This window comes from Vanellus vanellus, assembly GCF_965231255.1.
Source record: "Vanellus vanellus genome assembly, chromosome: 4".
Lineage (NCBI taxonomy): Eukaryota > Metazoa > Chordata > Aves > Charadriiformes > Charadriidae > Vanellus > Vanellus vanellus.
This window is the reverse complement of record NC_138909.1, coordinates 35650182-35676595: the sequence shown is the minus strand read 5'-3', so window position 1 is coordinate 35676595 and position 26414 is coordinate 35650182. Positions and strand designations below refer to the sequence as shown.

Below are 26414 nucleotides of genomic sequence, written 5' to 3'. Positions count from 1 at the left end.
AAAAAATTTAATATATGCTCAGGAGGCAAAGAGGATAGTATTTTTACAAGTCCTTTTGGCCACCTGTATGAACATAAGTTTAACCCTGTGAATTATTAATAAGTATTTTCATCAATAATAATGTATGCAGCTTTTGTGCTATAGAAACACAGAAGACTGCAGTTCTAGCTTTTGCACTTGGCCAAGCTATACTGCAGAAAACTCATTTAGCATCACAGAACCATTTTGGCTGAGATCCTGAGTTGCTCAGGGCTGCAGGATTCTTTACAATTCCCATCTCGTTTGCCTATGGAACAGTAATTAATGATTAGCAGAGACAACAGCATTTGCATTTTTGTCGACAGAAGCTGTTTCAGTTTTCAGAGTTAATCCATCTTAGAGATGCAGTAACAGCAGCATATATCCACATTTGCATGCACTTGCATTTCAAAACAGATTTCAGATGAAGCTACTGTCCCTAATACACAAATTTAACGCATAGGCCGGTGTTCTGGCTTCTCCTGTACCTGCACTAAAACAATATTCTTTATTTCATCCGTGGTGCTGTGCATCACACAAGATTCAGCCAAGACTGCCAGTCAAGCAAAGCTCAGAAGGGTAGTCCAGCACAACAAGTAGTCATTTTCTCTGCCAGAAGATCCAACTGTTAGCAAAGGTTACTCTACTCTCTGTCAGCTAGCTCTCTCCAGCCATTGTGGTGCATTGTGCCCAGGCTGAGATGGGCTCACTGCAAATTTGAGATAAACCTTACTACACAGGGGAGTGAAAGCAAAGAACAGGAAGCAGCAATCTGATCACTTCAGCAAGAAGGCGCCTTCTTTTAATCAAAGAATAAAGCAGGCAACATCACAGTTAAGCAAACATGCTACAACAATACAGACTTCATTCTTGAGCAATATATGGGCAATACTGCAATTCACAACTTGGATCAACTTGGAGACATCCTTATGGGGCTCCCATCACCTCCACAAGGACTAGCTGAAAACGCTTGTTGCTTGGCAAAACTCCAAAGACCAAAAATGCTCCTCACCACAAGTGTATTTATAAGTCCCAGGGTGAGTTATCTATGGCAGCACTAATTCAGCAGTATCCAAGATAAAAATACTTCCAAATTTACCTTTAATCTTCTAACAGAATCCAGACTTCCAGAAGCCCTCATCTCCCTCTATCTTATTTCCTGTATGTGTGAAACCACCTCACATATTTATCAACTTAGTATAGTGGTAGCTAAATGTCATCACACACACACACACAAAATTGAGGGGGTGGTGAAATCACACATTGGGGAGGGGCAGAAAATTCCTAGTTAAACAGATACCCACTGAATAAATGGAATCTCCTGTTTAAATATTTAACCTACATCCATGTCGAGTACCTGAACTTACTTCCTTCTTGTCTTACCCGGAATGGTGTGTTGATTCGGCTAGTAAGTGTATCTAGGATATGCACATTCTCGTGTCGGTGCAGCAAAATAAAACGGAGAAAAATCTTGAGGAGGGCTGGCTCTGAAACACTACGCAAAAAGAGATCCAGATATGCAGTAGTAGTCATCACTTCTTCCACAGTCACCTACAAGCAAAAATAATGTAAATGCCAACATACTGCACACATAAAATCCATCCTCTGAAACTGTATACCTGGCAAATACTCTAAGGTCTTCTTGCATAACACTGCCACAAAAACATTGAGGTCTTTGCTCTTAAATTTGAGAAAAAGCATGCTTCTGAGTGACTCGCAGGCATTTTGAACCCATTTCTTCTCTGTCTTGCTTTCCCATGAGAAAACCACACCCTCCTCCAAACTGACACCCCAAATCTCACACATACTGAAATACAAAGCGCCAAATCAAGTTAGAAGCTCCCCACCACCTTTCTGCTCATGTCAGCTCTTTTGCATCACACTTCTGTCATCCTTCAGAAGCATTTTCAGATGTTGTGAATACCTGCATCTACCACTTTATTAGAAATAAATGATAGAGCACAATTAAAGCACAGTACAAATTATGTTTGGTTATAGAGCTTTAAAGAAAAAATCCCCATAGCTATGCCGAATTTTGCCACAATTTTCCTTCTTTTTATTTTCCCACAGCAGAATTCCTCATCTCACTCAATTTTTAAAAGGATTATGTATATACATACATAAACCAAATATTTTTGCTACTATTTGTATATTAAAACACAGTTCAAACATCCATGCAATATTTGCATACCATAACCCACACTGCTCTGCTTATGGCAATCCTTTGGAGCTTATCTATTCACAGTATGCACTGGCAAAGCACAGAAAATTCCAAAGGCCACCTCTGCACCCTGCACTGCCGTTGCAAAGTCAGCTTTTTAAAAATAGTTACCCAGGAACCTAATAAGCTTAAGTGCACAAAGATAAACCCTTAAATACAAGAATCTGCCTATATGAAAGGAAGTATTAAAAATCTTTTGTTTACCAAACTTAGCTGGATAAATGAAAAGGCTGATTTTATTGAAAAAAAAAAAAAAAAAAGAATCAAAGCTGTCACTTAAGAGCTAAGAGGATTTAGAAAATACTCAGAAGGGCAGCATTTACGTAACATGCTGTAAATATTAAAATCCCTGTTCCATTATGCTGCATGTTAGCCACGTACACAGTAATGTCACGCTGCAAACATTCTCTTTAAAGCATTTAAGATCACAAGCTGCTTCTGGCTGGTTACACAGAACATAGGAATGCTGTATGCAGCCTGCAGGCCTTATGGAGAGGGGGCACCAACGAGGAGAACACAGAGAAGCTCTAAAGTTCAGGTCACTGATTCACTCTCATTCTGAGGCTTTATTCTAATACTCAACTACACCCTCCTTAATACAAACAGTGGGCTACTAGTTCATTTTGGCACTAAAGACAAAGCACCAGTGAAGTAGCAGCAGTCAAATTTTTCACCAGGATGGGAAATAAGTTCAGCTTCTTGGTTTACTGCAGTAAGGTTGGTCAAAATCAAGCATTAAAATATAACAGTGAAAGGAAAGGAATGAGGCACACTTTTACAGGATCTGTGAACTTTGCAGGCTAAGTAAGCAACAGCTAGATATATTTTCTAGATCTGAAGTTGTACGTTCCGTGCTACCAAAACCAGAAATGAGAATAGAGTTCTTTCACAAAATAATATCTATTAACATATGCTCCAACTCAGAATACGGTTTATGAATTCATTCCTCCTTCCCCCACAAGTGTCAAGTGAAAAAACAACAAAATTACTAGGTTAAGCACTCCAAAGTTACAAATTGCCAGAATTAGCACTGTGGCTACAGCCTTAACTCAAATTCTGTATTACTGTACATATGATAAAGAAAAAATATGCTAATGTACATACACATGCTTTTCTATAGGACTACCGCCACATTTCAACCACCAAAAAACCTGCTCAGAGAACAAACCAGGGTTGTAAACCAAAGGAAATTGTTCCCAGTGGGAGCCAAGATTCTTTTGTCTTTTTGCAACAGTCGAAAGGTGTGGGGACTTTGGGGGTAAAAAAATGGCTTTCTGATGAAAGCTGTTGATTGTTGCCCTGAGAAGTGGCTTTTTTGTTTTGGTTTGGGTTTTTTTTTTAGCAGCAAACTGTAAAAAGCAAAGCCCAAGAAATCCATCATGTGACATCATTATGATAGCATACAGTTCATTGAAGAGTTTAAACCCTCTGCCAAGGAAAGGCCAGACAGAAGTAATACATCATCATGTCTCTGTGTGACTTCTCCTTCATCCTTTCTGGGGAAAAGGAAGCATGTTCTTGGCCTGTGGGTTTCACAGATGTTCACTGACAGCAGAGGAACTACCTATGTATATGTATAAAATACTGAAGCTACAAATGAAAGCAAGAAAAGCCAGCAGATTCACAAGGGCAGTGACCTTTTTCTGAAATGAATGCTCTTTGGACAACTCATCCTACATTTGCATCATATTCTTTTCAGAGTGCGTATCACGAACGAAACAAAGAGCAGAAGAAAGCCACCTAGAGACTACTTTAGAAAAGAAATGTTCCATTCTGAGAGAGCATTCAGTGCTCCTAACAGCTTGGGAACTAGACAAAAAAAGAAATCATGTTTACCATCGCCAACACTTCACTGATACCACTGAACTGAGCTAGAAAGACCAACCAATGATTAATGAAGCCCAAACAGTTCACAGAGGAGTTACTTATAACCTTGTTAAATCTTAATTGTTTGAATCGAGGTTTTCTGTGCAGGGTGCCACATTACACTTAATTTCTAGTTCTTCTTGGGAAAGAAGTTGCTGAATCTGCTTAACCATTTTCTGAGAAAGAGGGAAGACGACTAACTTTTGTCAAGACTTAAATGGATTTCTAAGCATCTTTTTTCATTTTTCAACAAAACCACACTGCCTTATCCACAACACTCCTTCAAACTTTCACAACAAATGAAGCTAAGATCTATTTCACAGGTCCCTGTGCAACACTCAAAAAGCAGGCAAGTTAACTCTGTACAAGCAATTTTAATGCTATTGTGGCCTAGAAGTTACAGTGCTCTCAGTGCGTCTTTGTGCACAACTTGTCCTTACCAACCAGCATAGAGACCATCCTTCTGTTTCCTTACAAGAGGGAGTCAAACAAAAATACTGCTTTTCAGCATTTGAAATGAAAGCCACGTATGCAGCTTAGGAAAAAGATCAATTAACCTGGCAAGCAGACATCTGTGCTTTTACAATTATATCTTATTTTGCCACCTTGCGTTCTGGGTTTGCTTCTCCCTTTTACCATATCTGCCAGTAAGTGTAACTTCTGAAGACTTGAAGCACCTAGAGAAGTATTCAAAAAGGCTAATTTTAGCTCCATGAGGCTAATTTTCCTTTTACTCAATGGGATACATTAGCCTGCTCTAAATAAGCCTCTGGAGAGCTCACTTTTTTTTTTTGCAATTAACTAGAGAAGGACGTTGGAGAAATCAGTTACACTAGGCAAAATCCAGCCTTAGCAAAACCCCTTTTAACTCTGTAAACCTATTCTACAGATTGCATTATGCATAATACATTGAGTGTTGAAAGTGAGGCTCATTCAATTTGTGCACTTATTATGGAAGATCTGTGTTTTCTAAGATAACAAAGCTACGATATTAAGCTTCATTCAGACTACCTGCTGGTTGTCTCTTCTTAAACTAATGTCTCGTGAGACAGATTTAGGGAAAGTTGGGAAATCCTTTCTAATAAACTCAAATCAGTAAACAACAAATTTCTAATAAATTCAAATTAGGTAAACAACAAAAGAGCAAACATTCCCAGAGAACAAAACGTTTACTAACCATGTCAAGCATGTCCACTATAGTCAGATCCTGAGGCAGTTTACAAAAACTTTATATCATTGTAAACATTGATTACACTATAATTTGTAAGTAAGCTTTTAGCTAGCCCTCAGAATTGAATATCTTTGAAAGGATGATAAAAACAAGCCAAAATCTCCACACATCCACAAATCTGATTTTGAAAATCTGAATTTGAAAATTCTTCACCTCTGATAATTCAAGTATCAAGAAAAATACCATTACAAAGGAAGATTAATAAAATTAAGACACGGTAATTTTCTAGAAAAGCCCTTTGTTAAGTAAGTAAATGTCAAGCTATGTTTTTGATAAAGATATTTCAGCAACATTGAAATCCACCACTGCTACAAAAAGCTGAAATAAAAACCCACCAGGAGCACCCCTTGCATTAGATCGCTTCTACTAATGCTAAAGACCAGGGATAATCTTTGCTCCTAAGATAAAATTGTAGGACTGAAAATGAAAAACAAGAAAAATCCATATTCATTGCATTAATCAGACCAGTATTCTACAATTTCTATTTTCATTATCCACAGTGGTAACAATTAAAAGTTGTTGGAATTTTTTTTTCAATATACATATAAACTTAAAGTGTCTAAAGATACCATTTAAATACTTCATCCACATGTTTTTCTATATAATAATCGGTTGTCGCAGATATTTTTTTAAGATGTAATCTCCTGCAAGAGGGACTACCTGAGAGTCTTCATAGCCAGACAGATACTTGATTAGAGATTATTGAAAACAGAAAGCCACTTTTAGCCTTGTAATACCCTTCTCTAATTATGTAATAATTTTTCGCAAATCTTTGCTTGCCTCCTCTGATGACTGATTAGATGGTGAGGCAGAACACTGTAAAGAGATCCAGCTTTTACAAGTCACTGTGCCAAGTAATAGCAAAGAGCCAGAAATTACTGTCGTTGTGAGTTCAGTTTAATATATTACACTCACTATGTTAGACCAATTGCACTGATTCTTTATTACTGGCTATTTTCCCTTGGGAGCCACACAATATATTTTCTAATTTACAGCTTCATGCCCTCTTACAGGAATATGGCTATCATGATTCCTCCCTTCCCTTCACGTTTCCCTTCCTTACAAGGATTTCATATTGCCTACGAAGAGACCATGAATGTCCTTATTAGAGCTTATCTTCAAGATCCACGAGTAGTTTAAACCGGAATAAGCCCACGTCACTGATTAAAAAAACCAAACAAACAAACGTTTGCATTCTCTTCTCCTTTCTCTTCATTTTCAGCTTCTTGCCCACTGCTTATACTGGCAGAAGGGCTCATGGTTCAATTCACTGCACAGTGAATTGTCTTAGGGAATTGATTCAGGTTAAAATTAGCCAGAAAGTAAAGGTGAGTTTTAAGCTCAGTCAGTCTCCCATAACAGAACAGTTGTCCTGGCAAAAGACGAGGATACCATGTGAGATCAGGGACTGAGGAAGTTTGCACACTGGGGGAACCAGAAAACCAGAAGTGCTTCAATTTGCCTCAGCTTATGTTTATAAACTGCTTCAGTTTATACCAGGTCAAAATTCACTCAACTGCAGTGTTTGATATAAAAAGTGAAAGGCACCTTTAACATACATCCTCCATAGCCAGTAAAATTGTTTCGTAGGTATTGATGGGCTTCTCCAAAGCGTAAGACTATTCAAAGTTTTCCAGTAACACTTGCTTTACACCTATTACAGCAGCTGTCCAAACGCTTTTCCGTAAGGTGAAAGACCGTATTATTTCTAAATGGGAACCGACAGTCTGGTAGGATATTTATAAAGATGCTCCTTCTAATCTCTGGGGTATAATTTACAGGTCATTTCCCCTTATCTGTGCTGTGTAATCATCAAGCAAGCATTATTGAATTATCACAGCAGCATACCATGTTAGAGGTTTTCGTTTAGATGGGTTAGTGCAATATAACTGAGGACCATTTGACAGAGCTTATTTGACAGGACCATGCCAGCGCTTCCACGGAGCAGTTCTGTTCACTTGGCCAACAGCAACATTTTACACTAAAGAGGTGGTACAATTTTCCATTATTCAGATTAAAACAAGCCTTCCAAGCAGAAGAATAATTATATCATAGTTAGCAATTAAATGCCATGTAGTATAGCAGTAAATGCTAAGACATTAAAAATTTGCTTTTATCATATAATTTGTCAAATTTTTAGCACTATCTTCAATAAATTGAAATAACACAAATTACATAAACACTCAAGATGGTCTGAACAGCTATCTTTATCACCCAAATTGTCTGAATGCAAAATTAAAATTAAATTTTAATTTAATTTAACACTTACAGGAAAGAGATGTATATAACCAATATGAGCTGTATCAAAGGTAGCATAATAGTTATATATATCACAACGTGGCTCCTAATTATCTGGTTTTGACTGCAAAATATATCACAGAATCACAGAATTATCAGAGTTGGAAGGGACCTCTAGAGATCATCTAGTCCAACTCCCCAGCTAAAGCAGGATTGCCCAGAGCACATTACTCAGGACTGCATCCAGGCGGGTCTTGAAAATCTCCAGGGAAGGGGACTCCACAACCTCCCTGGGCAGCCTGTGCCAGTGCTCTGTCACCCTCACCGTAAAAAAGTTTTTCTGTGTATTTGAACGGAACTTCCTGTGTTCTAACTTGTGCCCATTGCCCCTCGTCCTGTTACTTGGAACCATTGAAAAGAGCCTGGCTCCATCCTCCTTCAACCCACCCTTTAGATACTTGTACGCCATAATAAGGTCTCCCCTCAGCCTTCTCTTCTCCAGGCTAAAGAGTCCCAGCTCTCTCAGCCTTTCCTCATAAGGCAGATGCTCCAAGCCCTTAATCATCTTAGTTGCCCTTCGCTGGACTCGCTCCAGCAGTTCCCTGTCCCTCTTGAACTGGGGAGCCCAAAACTGGACACAGTATTCCAGTTGTGGCCTCACCAGTGCCGAGTAGAGGGGGACAATGACCTCCCTCGACCTACTGGCCACACTCTTCCCTATGCAGCCCAGGATTCCATTGGCCTTTTTGGCAACAAGGGCACATTGCTGGGCCATGGATAATTTACTGTCTACCACGACCCCCAGATCCTTCTCCTCCGAGCTAGTTCCCAGCAGGTCCGCCCCTAACCTGTACTGGTACCTAGCATTCTTCCTCCCCAGGTGCAGGACCTTGCACTTGCTTTTGTTGAACCTCATTAGGTTCTTCTCTGCCCAGCTCTCCAGCCTGTCCAGGTCACGCTGGATGGCAGCACGGCCCTCTGGGGTGTCAGCCACCCCACCCAGTTTGGTATCATCAGCAAACTTGCTGATGATACACTCTGTCCCCTCATCCAGGTCATTAATGAATATATTAAACAAAATTGGACTTTAATATACATATTAAAGACCTCCTGAAAAGGATTTAATTGATCAGATTTCTACAAAAGTACTGCAACTACCTAAAACAGTAAGGCAAATAAGAACTTTTTACTGCCAAATATATAAAGACTAAAACAAGTCAATATGGCCTCTAGCAGAATTTAGACTTCGGTAGGGTTATTCTGGATTTACCCTGGGATTTCAAATAGGTTTTACCTGAAGAGAAAATTAGCCTGATTTAATTACTTGGACGCTTGTACAGTTTGGCCCCAGAAGACCTCATGTTTTTTTGACAGAACTCCAAAAATTCAGTTTTGAAAGTGAAGCAAGAAACAGCCAATGTGATACATCACAGAAATTTAATGTAACGGCCTCTGTGCCTGAGCAGAATTATACCTTCTCACAAATATTTTTTACCTAAGTACCAAAACTTAGGTAAGAACGTACAGAATTGCATAATTTAAAGTTGTAACTGACGTGCCATCAAAAAATACCAGTCTTAAATTAAGAACAGATTCTGCCCGATAGCCTTAATTGTCTCAAATCCCAAACACTTACAACAGAAAGAATAAAATAAGGTTTGAGCAAAACTTTAAACCATGGATTGTTACTACAAAAAGAAAACTACCAAATTAACCTTTTCTTCAGCTCTGCATCTTTACGGACAAAATATTTTATTCCTTCTGGTTTTAACTGAATTTGTACAGAAATAAGGAATTTGTGTCCCTGAATAATGCATTGAATCACTTTTTTCAATGTCTCAAGAAACTCAGATGTCAGAAGTAAGGGAGGCAACTCTTTCATGAAAAGTACAATAAAATCCAGACAACCAAAGGCCAAGACAGGGCTGTCCAGCATGGCCAGTTAATGCATATCCCTACCTACATGATACAAATCTGGGCTCTGCCTACCCATTCAGCAATGTGCAGCTTCTGAGATATGAACATATTCCTCAGTTGCTCATTACATGTGTAGGTGGTATAATCCACAGAAAGTGACAACAGACTAGCACAGACCAGGTATAAATTAGGCTGCAAGAACACGCTATATTTAGGATACTTATCTTTAAGAAATTAAGTTAGGTAGTCATAAACTTGAGAATGTTTGGGTTATTTAAGCACATTGCAGTTAACGTGCTACGTAAATAACCGTCACAGAGCTCACTGTGAAAAACAGGTTATTTCAAGCTAGCTAGCTAGCCCAATCAATTCGAAACTTCCTCAACTGGAAAAAAAACACCACCCTGAACTAGTGAATCCTTCTTTCAACTCCACACTAGCTTCCTCAGATACAGCCATAAAAATGACACCGAGCAAAATACGTTGGTCTCCCCAACTGACTTTTTATAGAAACACATCTCTATCCTCAACACTCTTGTAGTGTTTCATTCACACACTGAACTGTGTACATAGTAACTGTGTATAGAGAGACAAGCTGCAGAAATTAAAAAAAGAGACAGAGCTTACTACATAGTTCCATAAATGTTACAGACATTTCAAGATCACACATATACATATCTCAAAGCTTTGGACCACATACTGAAATTCTGAACTATTTTTACTGAAATTCTACTTACTGAAACTCTGATGCTACTTTTACCAAAAGTCTTGTCTGATAGGCTGATGTTTTAAGTTGGGAGAAGAGAAGGAAGTCAAGGAAAGGAGACAGAAGGTCTGAATGCATGAACTAGGGTCTCCTAAAAAACTGAAACATAACAAGCAAGAGACGGAAGCAGGGACACGTGACCCAGGAGTTATATGGAAAAACTGCCTAAGTGTGCAGGGAAAGGACTAGGAAAGCCAAAGCCCAGCTGGAGTTGAAGAAGGGCTTCAACAGCAAAAGGAAGGCTATGAAAAATTCTTGCCCACTGCTGAATAGGGCAGGGGACCTAGTGACAAAACACATGGAAAAAGCCACAGTACTCAATGCCTTCCTCACCTTGGTCTGTATTGGCAAGATCTGCCTTTGGGAATCCCAGGTCCCTCAGATGAAAGTAGGCAGTCTTTAGCAAGGAAGACTTACCCTTAGAGAAGGGGGATCAGGTTAGGGAATATTTAAACAAACTGGACATACGTAAGTCTGTGGGGCCTGACAGGTTGCATCCCCAAATGCCGAGGCCAGTCTTGGTTTTTGAAAGGTTGTGGCTACCAGAGCAGTCTCCTGAGGACCAGAAGTAAGCAAATGTCACTCCAGTCTTCAAAGACAATCCAGAGAACTACAGACTGGTCAGCCTCACATCGATCCCTGGGAAGGGGATGGAATAAAACCTCGTGGAGGCTATTTCCAAAAGATATTAAGGAGAACGTGGTGACTGGGAGTAGTCAGCGTGGATTTACAAAGGGGAAATCAAGTCTCACCAACCTGAAAACCTTCTACAATAAGAAGATTGGCTTGATGGATAAATGGAGAGCAGTTGATACTATGTATCTTGCAAGGCTTTCAAGACTCTCTTGTACAACATCCTCACAGACAAAATTATGAAGAATGCACTGGATAAGTGAATTAGACCAAAAACTGGCCAAACTGCTGGGCTCAAAGGGTTGTGATCAGCAATGCAAAGCCCAGCTAAAGGCCAGGGATGTGTAGTCTACACTGGGGCCAATACCGTTTAATATCTTCATTAATGCCCAAGATGATGAGATCGAGTGCCCCTTCATGCAAGTTTGTAGATGTTACAAAACTGGGAGGAGTAGTTGATAGACTGGAGGCTGTTCTGCCATTCAGAGGGATCTTGACAGTCTGAAGAAAGAGGCAAACAGGAACCTCATGAAGTTCAATAACAGAAATGCAAAGGCCTGCACCTGGGGAAGACTAACCCCAGACACAAGTACACACTGGGGACCGACTGGCTGGAAAGCAGCTTTGCAAGAAAGAACCAGCAGGTCCTTGTGGACAAAAAATTGGCCATGAGCCAGCAATGCACCCTTGTGGCGATGACCCACAGCCTCCTGCGCTACATTAAGAGTATTACTAGCAGGTCGGTGGGGGACATCCTTCCCCTGTACTCAATACTGGCAAGACGCACCTAGAGTGCTGGGCTCCCCAGTACAAGAGATGCGCTGACATACTGGAGCAAGTCCAGCAAAGACCCACAAAGACGATTATGGGATGGGAGCATCTATCATACGAGGAGAGAATTAAAGATGGGAACGTTCAACCTGGAGTAGGGAAGGCTCAGGCAGGATCTTATCTATGTGTGCAAACACCTGCTGGGAAGGAGCACAGAAGATAGAGCCAAACTCTTCTCACTGGTGCCCAGTGAAAGGACAAGAAGCAACGGGCCACAAACTGAAATTCAGGAAATTCCAACTGGACATTAGAGGAAAAAAAAAAGCAAACAAAGACCACATACTTTTCTACTGTACAGGTGGTCAAACACTGGAACAGTGCTGCCCAGAGAGGTTATGCCATCTCCAGCTTTGGAGATATTCAGCACCCAATTGGACACGTCCCTGAGCAACCTGCTCTAGCTGACCCTGCTCTGAGCAAGGGGGTTGGACAGGACAATCTCCAGAGATGCCTGCCAGCATCAGCCATTCTGTGGTTCTGTGAAGAGACAGAAGGAAGGAAGAGACTGACCACCACCTATCATCTACAATATAGGCTTAGCTTTAATCCAAAAGTGAGTAAACTTCCTCATACCAAACATTTTGCTCATACCTAAATTCATCAGTGGCAAAGGCAAACTGATGTTGCTGTTACTCCATGAGGGATTAAAAGCTAATAAGACTATTAGCTACACAATTTATCTAATAGTGCTTGTAGAACTGTTTGGCTTATTTTATTTTATATATTTGAATCAACTCAATTTGATTCGGTGATCAGACAGAGTCACGTTAACATGATTTGTTTATGTTGCTGCTGTTGTTTTAAACAGAAATAAAGTTCTATCGCACTGAGAACAGAAAAGATTGAAGACTTCTTTCCTAGATGTCTACATTCTTGACTGGAGTTGTCTTTGCAAAAACAATAAATGCGAGTCTGTGTCTTGCTGCAGAGCAATTTTTTCCTCAAAACATTAGTTCTTGAAGAAAAACTAGAATACAGTACAGAGAGAACAGGTCTGATGTAGTATGCCTATGCAATAGTCATACAAGAGCAGAGACGAAAAGTCATCTCCCTTCCGATTTCTGCATTAAAGTAGAACCATGGGTGCCAGATTGGATATGGGATGTTAAGGCTTGAATGCCGCATGAGGTCTGGACTCCCTTCCTCCCTTCCATGTCTATTACCAAGAGTTATGAGAAGCAGATGTTCCATACCAGTTAAATTTTAGAAATAAGATTTATAGGAACACCTTAGGAAGACGGACCAATAATTACCATCTCTTCTTACCACCCCTCCTTTTAACCTTCCACAGATCTGTCTTCCTAATCAGGTATTCATATCACGCTCCATTATTCACTGTATTTGAACTCATAAGCTAGAACGAGTCAGAACAACCCGAAGTGAATGATTGGATAAATTCATTTAGTATTGTGTTCTATGAAAAGGCTTCTGTTTTGAGAACTACCATGGTACATCTGGCCTTTCTCTCATTTTGGCCCTTCACAATTTTTTCTTAACCTAAAGGTTAATTGCAACACTTAAGTCCCCAGATGGACGATACAGTTTTCAAAGCCTACTCCTCAATTTAGCATGAATGTTTTCAAAGGCAAATAGAAATTATTTTAATGTATGGAAGAGCTGTTACAGCATATTTATCTTTCTTAGCTCATAGAAATCTGTCCCAAAAGCAAAGACATAAAATATTTATTTTCTGTTAAATTAATGTGGGACACAACACAGAAAGACTTGAAAGGTCAACTGTGTCTCTATTTACTTGTTTTCTTTTGCTATGGAGTTGCGGTCTCACATATGTGAGAGCCTTGTATCAGATCCACTAGATGGTGCAATCCATCTTCTCCATTAAATGCATTTGAAGTTTATACACGTAAGTAAATTTTTAAAGAGAAAAAAGTCAAACTTAACGCTAACCAAGGAAACGTTTATTACTCAAGAACAAAGCACCAAACAGAATGTCGGTGTTCAGTAGAGATCTAGGCTTGCAACTCACATATGTTAGCAGCCAACATCTCCATTTTTCAAGAGCAATATGATTTCACCCCATTTCGGAGTATATAAATGAGGTTCAACAAAATTTCCATCACGTGAAAAAAAAAAAATCAGAACAGCATACTTTAAGTGATTTAAGTAACATCAACAGGGAAATAACTCAACTTAGTAGATTTACTGACCAATAAGAATGGCCTTCAGCAGCATGATAGTATTGAAAACAACCTAAAATTTGTGTTAAGTACTTCAGAGGTAAAAACACTACCCACTAAGACCAGAATCCCACAGCCACATTCTGATATCTCCCTTGTTATCCATAACCTTGACCTAAAGCTGGTTAGCTTTTCCCTTCTGATTCTAATTCCCAGTCTTGGTAAGGAATTAAGTCAAGACACAGAAATAGAAAAAGTTACTCCCAGGTAAGGAGGTGATGTCAAAGACAGACTACAGCCTTGACCTGGATTGCAGCCATATTTTATTTCAGCCCTTGCCAAGTTCCCAAATGTCTGAGCTTTGCCAAATAATTGAAAAAGATTCTATACTGTTTATTACTTTCTTGGTAAGTGACTACTTACCATGAAGAATCATTTGCACTGGCAAGACAAGTCCTAGACTAGAAAGTAGGGTACAGTGTTTCACTGGCCTCTCAGAAAATGGAACAGGCAGTGTGCTTTCTGCTTGGCAGGCTTAGAAAAATTAGTAGACCTTCAAAAAGTAATTTATTAGTCCTCTCCTGGCAGTTTTTGGTGGATTTTTACTCTCACCATTCCTACTTTTTCCTCCTCAAACAAGGTATTCTTTTTAAAGGGTGATGAAGACTGTTAATTGACATATTCTGCAACAGTCGGAAAAATATTTTCCTGCAGCCTAATAAAAAAAAAAATTAACTAATTCACCAATGTGACTTATTTTGCAAAGAATAACCCCCAAAATTCAAAGAAAAATTGATTTTTTTTTTCTTGAAAGCAACATTAATTGCACCCTAATACATTATAAAATTGATACCAAACTCAATTTCTTCTCCACTTTATGAAAATAGCGCTGCCAACTGTGATAACGAAGTACCAAACAATACCAACTTTGCTAAAATTAATGTAATATTTCTTGACTGAACATTTTCCTTGTGGGCGTTCTCCTTTTGGAAAATGTTTATTTGGAAAAATAAAATCCTCATGGAAACATGTCTGCCATGATCAAATGTTGTCAAAAATGTCACTGCTTTTTTGATGATCTGTCAGCCTAGCACAACAAAAAAATTTTGGTTCTTCATTTCACTTAAGAATTTTAAACATTTTCAGAAATACTTATATCTGGATTAATAATCTGTAGAGTGTAAATAGAAAGTATGGAAGGAAAAGATGGAAAGTGAGCCTAGAAACTTACTCAATTACATGGAAGTCACTACTGACAGTACATTTAATAGTATCTTTTACACAGAGATCATCCATAATGTTTTTGACCGATATTATGCTGTGTCATGCTTGCATACGCCACTGACCTTATGGAGCGCAGGAGCCATTACTGGTACCAAAAATCCATTGTAAATGTAATTCACAAGCTGGTTACGTATCAAGGGATGTGCCACCTAAGAGAGTAGGGGAGAGAAAGACACAGAACAGTTCCGGTGAGATTTAAAAATAAGATGGGGCACAGGCTACTATTATCCACTACCAAAACCCTTTCCCATTTAACAAGACATGTTCATTTGTCCTTCTCACCAGCATTTGCTATGATTCAGGTTCTTAAAGATTTTTCCTTCTTCAAAGAAATACACAAACTATGTTTAATTACAGTAAGCCTGCCAACTTTAGAGAACAGGGCTTTTCAATCTCCCTGCATGCTGACAAAGATGAATGGATGGACAGAAAAGTGTGTACACCCATGCATCAAAGGAAGATTTGAGATTATAAATTTAGCTCCTGCAACCTCGTCAGGGTCACTTGAAGGTAGATTTGCCATTGTTAACTTGTCCTCTTATACAGGAAGAAAAAGCAGAACAGCTCTTTTCCTATGGTTCGAGAGTAGGTAAACCAAAGCGCTCTCTAGCTACAGGGTAAGAACATACTGTTCACATGCCCTTCTCCCAGCCACTGTAAAACAAACAGACATGAAAACAAAACCTATGTTATTCATTCAATAGGTTGATTAGGAGCTTTAAAAAATTAACTGTTATTATTATATATATAATAATATAAATATATATTATTATTATTATGTTTAAAAAATAAAATGTTATTAGAAGCCAAAAAAAATCTACCTTTATAATGAAGCTTTCATTTTGTTTTCACAAAGAAAACATATTATCAATTTATGCATTTAAAAGAGATTTGATAAAAGCAAAAAAAAAAAAAAATTCCATTCAGAAGCATTCTATGTTGATATATTCTGTTTGAAGTTCACATAGAGACTGGAATGTCACAGCCTACGTGTGGCCACAAATACATTCTCCCACTTGCAATTCTTCCCAGACTTCCTTTAATTTGTAACCCTTACTCTGGAAAGGGGAAGAAAAAGGGTTGCCCTTCCTATGCTGTGATCCAGGGGAAAAGTAGTAAATGGCAAGAAGTCTTGGCTACACTGTCCCTTTTTAATCTCTGGCCAAAGTTTTTGGGTGAACACAGAACAAGCCACACCATAAAAAACATTCCATGCACAGAGCAAAAATTGAGCTTTCAGTTCAGCTGAAGAAAGACTATAAAGACACAATCAAGCAGCAGTCAGAAACTGCTCTTTCTGCATGTCAGCTGAAGATCCTTAACCATTTTGAGTTTATTTAAAAAGCAGTTCTAAAAAAAATGCTCCTGTTTGTCTGCAGTAACTTTTATATCAATTTTTAAAAAAAAGGTGTAAAATATGACCTCCTGCAAATATAGATCTGTAAAAAAATCCTGCTTAGACACCAAAATGAATATTGTCTCCTTTTCACGTTTAAACATGCATGTTAAAAATCTTGTATTTTGCATTTAAAGAATGACAGCTACTATTATTTTCACTTGTTCAGTGCTTTAATAGTCAATCAGTTGCTTTACTGTATTTTGCACGTCTCACTAAAACATATCTTTTATTTAACAGTAAATGTGACTAAATTAGCAATCCTATTCAGCACATTTCTTCAAGTAACACAAAAATCCACATTTTCTGTAGAATTTATATCACGCTTAATAAAATACTGGAGAAGGGTTATATAGGGTTTTCTAGCCTTAAAAACAATACAAAAAGACAAAAATCTCGTTTTACATTTAGAGCAGAGGAAAAAACATAGTAAGGGATCAAAGCCAGAAAAAAAAAAAATCTAACCAAGAAATAATCATTAAGAACAGAGAGTGGATTCAAAACAGGCCAATCTAAAATGAATTTATATTTCTAGGAAGATAGTTAAATTCTGCTTGGAAAGCTTTCTTTATGCAGTACTCACCAACAGGCAAAACAGACTATTTTCTTTTGTATGCTATTATGAGAGCTTAGACAAAGACAGAATGTTTTTCAGTGCTTAAATACATAAAGACTACTTTTTCTCACACATAAAGGCATTCAATTTACTTTTAGTATCAACATTGGTATTAAAATACAACAAACATTTATTTATTTTTTTAAAACAAAAAATCCTCCCAGTTACATAATGAAATATCAAGCCACCACAAAATTCTACTGCTTTCATTTGAAACATTTGGCGCCTGAAAACTAAACCCATATTAATTCAGCCTTATAAACCAGGACAAACAGCACAAAACATTCATTTTATAAGCAACTTATTTTAGTGTAACTTAGAAATTCCATGCCTTTAATAGAATAAACTCTATCATTTACAAATTTCTGCAGAATATATAAAAATCTACTACTTCAAAAGGAGAGGCCAACTCTGCTCCATTACCTGTATCACAGCATTGCAAAATTCAAGGGAATTCATGAATTGTACAAGGGCTGGTGACAACAGCCAGTCATCTTTCAGCAGACAGTGCCACTCTTCTCCTTTTTCTTCCAGCTTTGTAGGCAAAGACGAATAGAGGCCACTTAGTCCTGTTGCTAGCACCTGTATTTCAAAAACAGAAGAGAAATAAGTTGACTTTCCAACTGTCCATCTGCTTGAATGACAATGCCACACATCGTTTCTCTTACTAGTTTTAGTAACATAAGAGAGTGTTGAGATTAAATTAATTTCCTTTTGAAAGTTTCCTGTGGCAGAAAGACATGAATATTTTAAAGAGCCATCCATATAATACCCTTGTTTCAAGAGCTGGTATTTAGGACAAAGTGATTGGGAAAAGCAGGTTGTCTTTTTTTTTTTTTTAATCTGAAGTTCTATTTTCTTTTTAAATACTTGTAAAATCATTTTACAGTTTCCTTCAGTCCCTTCTGGAAGGAGCCATCATTGCCATCTATCTACAGCTTGTCTTTCATTGGTGATTTGAACATGACTGCTTACACATGCCTATATGAACTGATTCCACTCATAAATATGAAACATTAGAAATGGAGGGGGAAAGTGTCCCCATCAACAAAAATGAAGTTCAGCCTCACATAGACCACAGATATATGTTGACTTTGATTCCCAGGCACTTGAATGCAGCTGTATCCACTTAAAAAAAAATAATTCTAGCTGTTCATAATTTCTCGTTTTCCTTTCTTATTTATTTGGAAGGGAAGAAATAAAAAAGCCTGAAATAAGTTACTGTATAGACACTGTTTCCAGTCAGAGTAAGGCTTACAGATGATTCATGTAGAATATAACACTGAAGCACAAGATTGCCTTTTTAGTTACAATTTAAAAAGCATATTTCCAAAAAGGTTTTTTAAATTTTACTGAATATATCTAGAGTATTGGTAGTTTCAGATCAAGATTTTAATAATTAAAGTTATTTGAAGCTGGAAACTTTCTAAATATTATTTACAATTCTCATCTTTCTGACAATTTTATGTAACTTCAGGATATTTTTTAAGATGATCCTCATTTTAATGCAATCATTAAGACTCAGTCTGATGGAAATCTTTTTAGTTTTCATTCAACAGACTCTCGGAAGAATTTTTCCTCTTTCTACAAAGGGCTACTTGGCATCTACAGGGCTAGACAGTCAAAGCTCAGACGAAACACAACTGTTTTATCTATTAGAAAACAAACAGCTGACAATGCGCAGGTCAAAGACCAAGAGTTCAGGGAAGGGGATTTAGGTTTTGATCATACGCAAGCGTAACCAATTAGAATTGCTAACCCATTCAGTCAGACAAAGGCTGTCTTTCTGGATGCTTTCCATTCCTTAATCACATAATTTTGAAGATGGATTTATTCTGGCATACGTAATTAAGCCGAATATTAAGGGAAGGGGGAATACTGTGGAAAAAACACTGCTTTAGCATGCTGTGCTACTTTTTTCACACATATATATACATAGATATAAATAAAGATAGATGCTGGAGATATCTTAAAAAACTAAAAAGCTAAAGCCATTGAAGCAAAGCTTTATTTATACAATGACATTCTTCTGTAAGCAGAATCTTTTTTGCTTTTTCACTCTCTCACATTAGAAGACCTCAAAGCAAAAAGTTAGGGAGATCTCACTAGGCCTACAGAACTACCTATAGGTAGCCCACATGCACACTTAACCTCACAAACCCTGACTACAGATGATTCTAGGATGAAAAAAAACTCTGAAGAGAGAACTTGAGTTTCTTTTGAGTTGCAGCCTGTTAATTAACACAGACTTGATTTTCCATTGTCTGTTTAAAATTTAACTGTTATTCATAAATTCATACTTACCCTCTCAGTAAACAATCTGATTTTCAGAGCTGTGTACTATCCATTTCTCCTTCATATGGAGCTTAGTTCTTAAGCACAAGAAATCGACCTTGAGCAAAACGTACTACTCTCCACTAAAAGGAGCAATGAACTCACAATCAGTCAATGTCTTGAAGTGAAGAATTCTTTAGTTTGTCTGACTTAGTGAAGTAAGAAGTGACAGATGTAGCTGCTAAAATCTGTAAAGTTTGAAAAGCTCTTATTGTTGCTATAAAGTACAACACAAATGGCTCTATGTGATAGTATGTTTCTAAAGCGCTGAGACAGAGAGCAGGCACTGGAAGCAATTTCATCTCTTTAGGCGAAAAAACATCTGAAAATTTTCATAGAAGTATACGGTATAAAACATGATTACCATTTGAAATAACTAACAGAACTCTTCACATTCTGTATGCAGGCATATAAAATAATGCATATATATAGACTACATTATGGAGTTTTAATTAGTAAAATGATAAATATCAATGAAAAAAAAATCGGAAAGGGAAAGAAATTAACAAGTTGATGTCCTGGAAGGGCAAGATTGGTTTTATTTTCATTTTACCCAGAGCAGTGTTCTTTTAAACTTCTCCCAACATTTGTCAAGTCAACCCTATGTGCTCATCTACTTTTACAAGCACCTCCAGCACTTACTTTCTCACCATCATCATGAGTCTCTCCACAAACGAGTCTCCTTGATTTATTTACTTTCCCTTGACTCACAAAAGACACTGAGTACATGATTTGTTATCTCAGACACATTATATGATTAAAAAGTGCTGTTAATACATAATCAATTGCTATCTACCCAATTCCTTCCCTTTAATAACTCCCTTTCCTCACACATCCGTAGTCTTTCTATAGCTGCGCAGCCTCAACTTTTCAAGGACACTTCAGAGCCATACCTCCTTCTGCTTTAATACTTAATTATCATGGTCAACCTAGTTTTAAAAAGCTGCTGAACAAAGTTAGCTCAAAAAATAGTATCAAGAAAGCCTTCAGGTTCACTCTGGCACAGGTCTAACACTGATCTGGGTATAGGAGGCAGCAGAGATTTATGGCCAGACCCCATCCTAGGGCATGTCTATACTATGCAATAAGGCATGGTAAAGAAAACCCTATATGCTGCTGACCAACTCCGCCCCAGAACCAGAGACAGCATCAACACTGTGCCACCCAAATGCCGCTCCTATCAGTGCAGGACTGCGCTAGCTGTGAAGAGTAGCTAAGGCCACATCTGCACTGATTTGAGTGATATACAGCAATGCCACCTACAGAATCTTCCACCAGAACAAAACCTTTTCCTTCAGCTCATCACACTCAAATTCAAACAAGGTTTTGTGCTAGTGAGCTAATTCTATGGCACCGCAATAAAGTTTTATTATAGACTTAGGCCAGTCTCATTACTGTTCAGAAAAGTCTGATTTTAGCACATTTTGACAAGAAGCCTTCCTAATTAGAATGATTGTCAATCGTGGTTCCCTGCTGTTCGAAGGTTAATATAGCTGGCTTTTATCTTCAGTGTAAAAAGGCTGCTTTTTTTTTCTTTTTAATTAATTGGGAGATGTAATTATGGAAGTTATAGCATAGATCCAATAATGGCATCTGTCTCAGGGACAGTTTGAGAATCAAGTTCATATTCTTTAGCAGCATCTATTAAACAAGGTCAACTGGAGTCTCTCAGCACAAGAAATTTGATGCAATATTTACAACTGACAAAGGAAACCATCTAGAAGTTTTGTTTTGGAACTTGTAGGCCTCCTCCAGCCTGCAAACCTGGCTCTGCCCTACTACTCAAAGGACACAGCAATCTCAGAGTAAATGGAAAGCTACGACTGGAATAGCTGTCATGCACTAATGCTTAAGGTAGGGATTCTGCTGCTCTCTGCCCTAAAGCTCTCTGCTTTAGTAGCTACGTGAGGTTCCTCTCCATTTTTTCTGGCATTTATTAAACTAAAATGCAAGCCACGAAGAAGATAAAAAGAATCAGTCCAAAAACCTGGCACACAAGAGTAACTTTTCTACAGAGCAATATCTGGTTTTGAACCCATCCATTACAGATCTCCCACTGATTTTTGTCATATGGCATGAGGAAGCAGGTATTGTCACGCCCATTTTGCTTTAGCTTTAAAACTGCAGTAGGGCAGCTCTGTTTGTTAAATTAGATTATTTACTTGTTTAACAGCAAAGGTTTTCTGTTCATGTAGTAAGAGTGATTTGCCAGATCTAACAATGCAACACTACTACCGAGTTTTGTAACAGACTACAACATAGCAAGATTTGCTATGAGTTTGCCTGAGACGGCCACAGAAACATCCAATTCAGTGACAAAGTGCAAGTCTCCCTTTTATCTTGTAAAAATATTAGGTTTCTGTAACACTTATGCTCTTGTCACACTTATTTTTTGAACTGTTGAACCGATGTTACAGTGTGGCAAACATAGCCTGCCTAAGCTAGCACCGCCACCACGAACAATAGCCTCAGAACGCCTTGTTTCCATTTCTCACTCCCTTCACCCCCAGAATCTCACAGGGGCCTCACAGTAAGACAGAACAGGTTTCCCTCCCACCAAGTTCTGCTGTAACTTCCATCAGTTTCCCAATTCAATTCACTGTGTGACTGCAAAAACACTTGCACAGGCCCAAAAGTACGATGCCCGTATGGGAACAAGGAGCAAGACTGCGTTTGGCAGTAGGGCTGGCTTAAACAGCATTACGACTTGTGAAATAGCTGTTAGCAGAAACAAATGTGTTACAATACATCTTTATAAAAATTTACAAAAAAGGATGAGAAGAATACAGGGGAGACAGTTTAGCCTTGAAGATCACACAAACCAAGAACTTACTGGGCAAAAATAGGTGTTTTCTGCTATGTGCTTTGCAACAACATTGTTTTCTGCAGACAAAGACATTATGAAAAGCAGCGCATCACGGGCCTGTTGGCCAACTGTTCCTTCTCGATGGATGAAGGGAATCAGCAGGGAAAATATGAGGAAATTGGCAGCTCCTTGGTCCTCGCTGGTGTGGAAAAACAGTTCTAAAATGGAGGGATCTTTGGCTATTATAGAGCAGAGCTGGTTCAAGAGGACGACCAACTCTCTTTCCACTGTTGGAGTGGCTGTTCCTGAGCAGGAACTCAGCAACATCATCAAAGGCTTCAAGATGGGCTTGTGATGTAGCAAAGGCTGATGAGACTGGGTTGCTAGCATTTCGTACATTTTGAGTTGCTCGATTTTTGTCTCATCGGTGAACTCTCGACGCAGGCTCCAAAGAAAAAGCTTCTCCATGATGTTTTCTGAGACCACAAACTCCAGAATAGGCCCCATTGAGGCATCCTTTGCTTGCTCTTCGATTAATAAGAAAAGCATGTGCTCCACATAATTCTGAACAGTGCTGGCCTCATCAGCTGAAATTGCCCCGTACTTTGCCTGAGTGTTTTTCAAAGGATCATGCTTCTCTAAGATTTTCAGAACCTAAAGAGAAACAAATGCAGATCAGTTATTTGAATGTATTTTTTAAAATATGCACTTACCCCATAAAGGAAAAAAAGCATCTAAATTCTTGACACAAAAAGCCCAAACTCTTTTTATGATTTTAGTTTTTGTCTGTCAAGCTTTCTAAATTTAAAAGTTTCACACTTGGCACGTACGATGCAAAAATGTAATGCTTTTGTTCACTTTTATAAGCACCTAAACTTGCCACATGTCCTATTGCTGAAAACTTGGGGTTCTCTGGAGTATGGATAAACTAGGTTCCCTTAGTCTTCAGAAACTGAGTTTCAAGGATGCTTCCAGTAAGTTTCTTTGTCACAGAGGACTGAAATCAAAGCACCTGCTCTTCAGCCCAATTAACTGTGCTCAGAACAATCAATATCATGACATAACTTGCAGTAGTATGAGTGGCAGAAACCCACAGGGCTGATCTTTCCTTGCCATATTTTACATAATACCAAATGGCCACTGATGCCCACATACTCTTGCAACATTTAATATAGATTTAGGATTGAGTAACAATTGTCACCCCAGCACTTATACCCCTGAATTAAATTCTGTTCTGCACGCAATCAATAAAGCTCCTTGTCTGTGAAACAACCACTGTCTTTAGCCCTTTTGTGGAGGATAACTGCTACAAACCCACAAAGGAACAGCAGCTCCCCTAGCATGACAGCATCACTAGAGTTAAGTGAGAAAAGGTGGCTCTTGAACGGTGGCTCCTCTGACACTGGAAACATCTTTGAAACACCAGCATTCATCTGGCTTGCTTCTCAGGATAGCCAAAAAACAGCAAAAGCAGCAGTACCGAAATCAATTTTACATAAACTGTTAGTTATTCATATGACTGCAGCAAATAAGACCTTATATTATGGTGCTCGGAGCAAAACATCTTCTTCTAAAAGCAATTATAATCCTGATGACATGCAAACAATTTTTAGAATATGCTGAAGTGCATAATCTACATCTATCCATAATAAACAACACTTAAACAGCTTTGCACCATGCATCTAATATACTTTGCAAAAGCTAAGCGAGCCTTACGCAGCACAAGGAAAGAAAGCACAGAAGTTTGCTACAAGATCCAAGACACAGTGAATCACTCAGAAAGCCAGTAATAAGATCCAGGCCTTCCAAAAGATATTACCATGTCCTACCACTTTGCTTTTAGATGCAAATCTGGAGTTCAAAGTGTGATTAGTAAAGGCTAACTATACCTTAAAAGGTCAATTACCTTTGCATTTTAAAATGTTTCAATGTCATCTACTACATTCTGCATGAAAGACGTTTGTTCCTGAGCAATTCAGGATTTTCCCAGAAGTAAGAATAAAGCAAATTCCTATTAATGCAGCCTACTTCAAATCAATAAAACTATTAACATTACCTGTGCCCAGTGTGTTCTAAACACTATCATGCATGTTTCTGGGTCAACACCCTGCAGGCTCGGAGCCTGCCGATTTTTGTTGATACTGGTTCCAGAGGACATTATAAATTTTCCAAAGGTCAAGCCAACTAGGCCATGCTGGATTTCTTTTGAAAATCCTGTAGTTAGCTACAGATGTTCAAGCGTCATGATGAGATTGATATCGTCTTTTGAGCTTTGGTATCCGCAGAAATCTGTTTAAAAAACAACACACACATATACCTATGCACATCAAATTATAATATACAACAAAAAAGAACATGCTTAAAGAGAACACTGAAACCTTTTTCCTTTAATTCAGTTTGAGGATGGAATTTTTTAAAGCATGTTATATGGGACCATAATTGTTTCTAATGCTCAGACTTTTGAGATCAGTGACTGAATTAAGGCGCTACAGAAATAAATAAGCATAACAGAAGTTCACACAGTAAACATTTTATGCATATGCCACTACATTTTTAGTTTTTCATTATATTTTTGCTGTCTGACCATGTCTCTTTTTAGAGTTGCTTAGTAAGTAATGTTGCACAGGTTATACAGGTGAAAAAAGTACAGGTATTTATTATAAATATATATTTATATATATATATTTAAACAATATTTCAATTAATAGATACAATTAAAAATACTTAAAGTTTTCTGTCAGAAAGCACATCATAAACACTTGAAAACATCTGAGGAACACCATATGCAAGTAGAAGGATGCCTCTGTATCAATACCAAAGTAACCAAAAGCAAACAACAGAAAAGATAAAACCTTCATGCAGCCAAAGTCAAGTAAATTGAGATGTCGTATTAAAGGACTATGAGAATAAGACCGAACATTGAAACATTCTTTTCATCCATTATTTAATATCCTAGATATCTGAGTATCAAAGTAGTTGCACACCTGCAGGGGAAAGTTAAAATGAAACAAAGGCAGATATCTTCCAGATACTTGAGAGGCTTAAGCAAACATATTATTCCCTCAAGCACCGATATCTAACTCAGAGTCCCCCTTCTTCCCCCCCCCCCCCCCCCCTCCATGAGCTTTACATTTTTATTCTCTTTTTTGCAAACCAACTAGGCTTTTAATTTAATTCAATTTTGGGCCATAGCAAAAAAACCCAAAACAAACACACAAGCAAACAAAACAAAAACACTGAACACCCCCCACCCCCAAACCTACCCAAACCTCCACAACACCAACATACAAAGAGCTTAGGAAGACAACAAATGCACTACAGGTTCCAACAGGTCATGTAAATCATAGTAGATTTTTATTTTCATTAGAGGCTGCATTTTGAACTGCCTTCCTTTTCTCCAGTCTTCGTTAGGATCCCAGGGCCCCTGGACATTCATTGGCTTAGTGAAATACATGAGGAAATTTCTGTACCGCAAGTTGCCACAGCCCATATAGAAATTCTTTGCCAGTACAGTAGGTATTTCTCTGCTTACATCTTTAAAATCTTTTCTCTATAGTGGACATCTCTGCTCCCAGCATGTGTGCTCTGCTTATATTCTTGAAACTGGTAGCATGGCAAAACATACAGCCCGTCTCAAAAGTAGCAGCAATTTTTTCCATTTTCAAAATGTCCAAAAATATACAGGGTACAACTTCAAGATTTCTGAAGCAAGCAAAAAGCAAAAGACGGTTATGGATTCCCCTGTATCTATATATGCATAATTCATATGTTCAAGATTCAACTGCATTATCAGAGTCTCCCCCCACATCCCAAGCCTTGCTTCTTACAGCACATAAGATGCGTTTTCTAAACACTCTCACGCAATACAATTAACATGATCTAGTTCACCCTCTTTGCAGATAAAACAGTCCGTATGTGGAGAAGCCAGCATAAAACCTGGACAGTTTACCTGTTTGGGTACCCCTACCTCCAGAAGGAAGCTGGCACTCCATACAAGCGACTCTCCAGATAATAAACCACCTGGAACCAGATACACTAGAGAGCATTGTGCAAAACCAGTGCGAATTAGCTTATGAGAGTCTGCCAACACTGGGAACAGAAGTAATCCCTTATAAAATA

At 38.3% G+C, this 26414-nt stretch overlaps 1 protein-coding gene across 1 annotated transcript in view; it reads right to left on the bottom strand.

Annotated features, from left to right (window-relative positions):
* FHIP1A (FHF complex subunit HOOK interacting protein 1A) overlaps nucleotides 1–24453 on the bottom strand; it is a gene marked incomplete at its 5' end in the record, with an annotated part of 38781 nt that extends 14328 nt beyond the window's left edge. The window contains 5 exons of the mRNA XM_082482282.1: nucleotides 1402–1569; nucleotides 15206–15292; nucleotides 17579–17737; nucleotides 22323–22949; nucleotides 24352–24453. Of these exons, the coding sequence (XP_082338408.1) occupies nucleotides 1402–1569; nucleotides 15206–15292; nucleotides 17579–17737; nucleotides 22323–22949; nucleotides 24352–24453 (1143 nt within the window). The remainder of the gene's footprint in view (nucleotides 1–1401; nucleotides 1570–15205; nucleotides 15293–17578; nucleotides 17738–22322; nucleotides 22950–24351) is intronic.
* Nucleotides 24454–26414: the final 1961 nt, after the last annotated feature.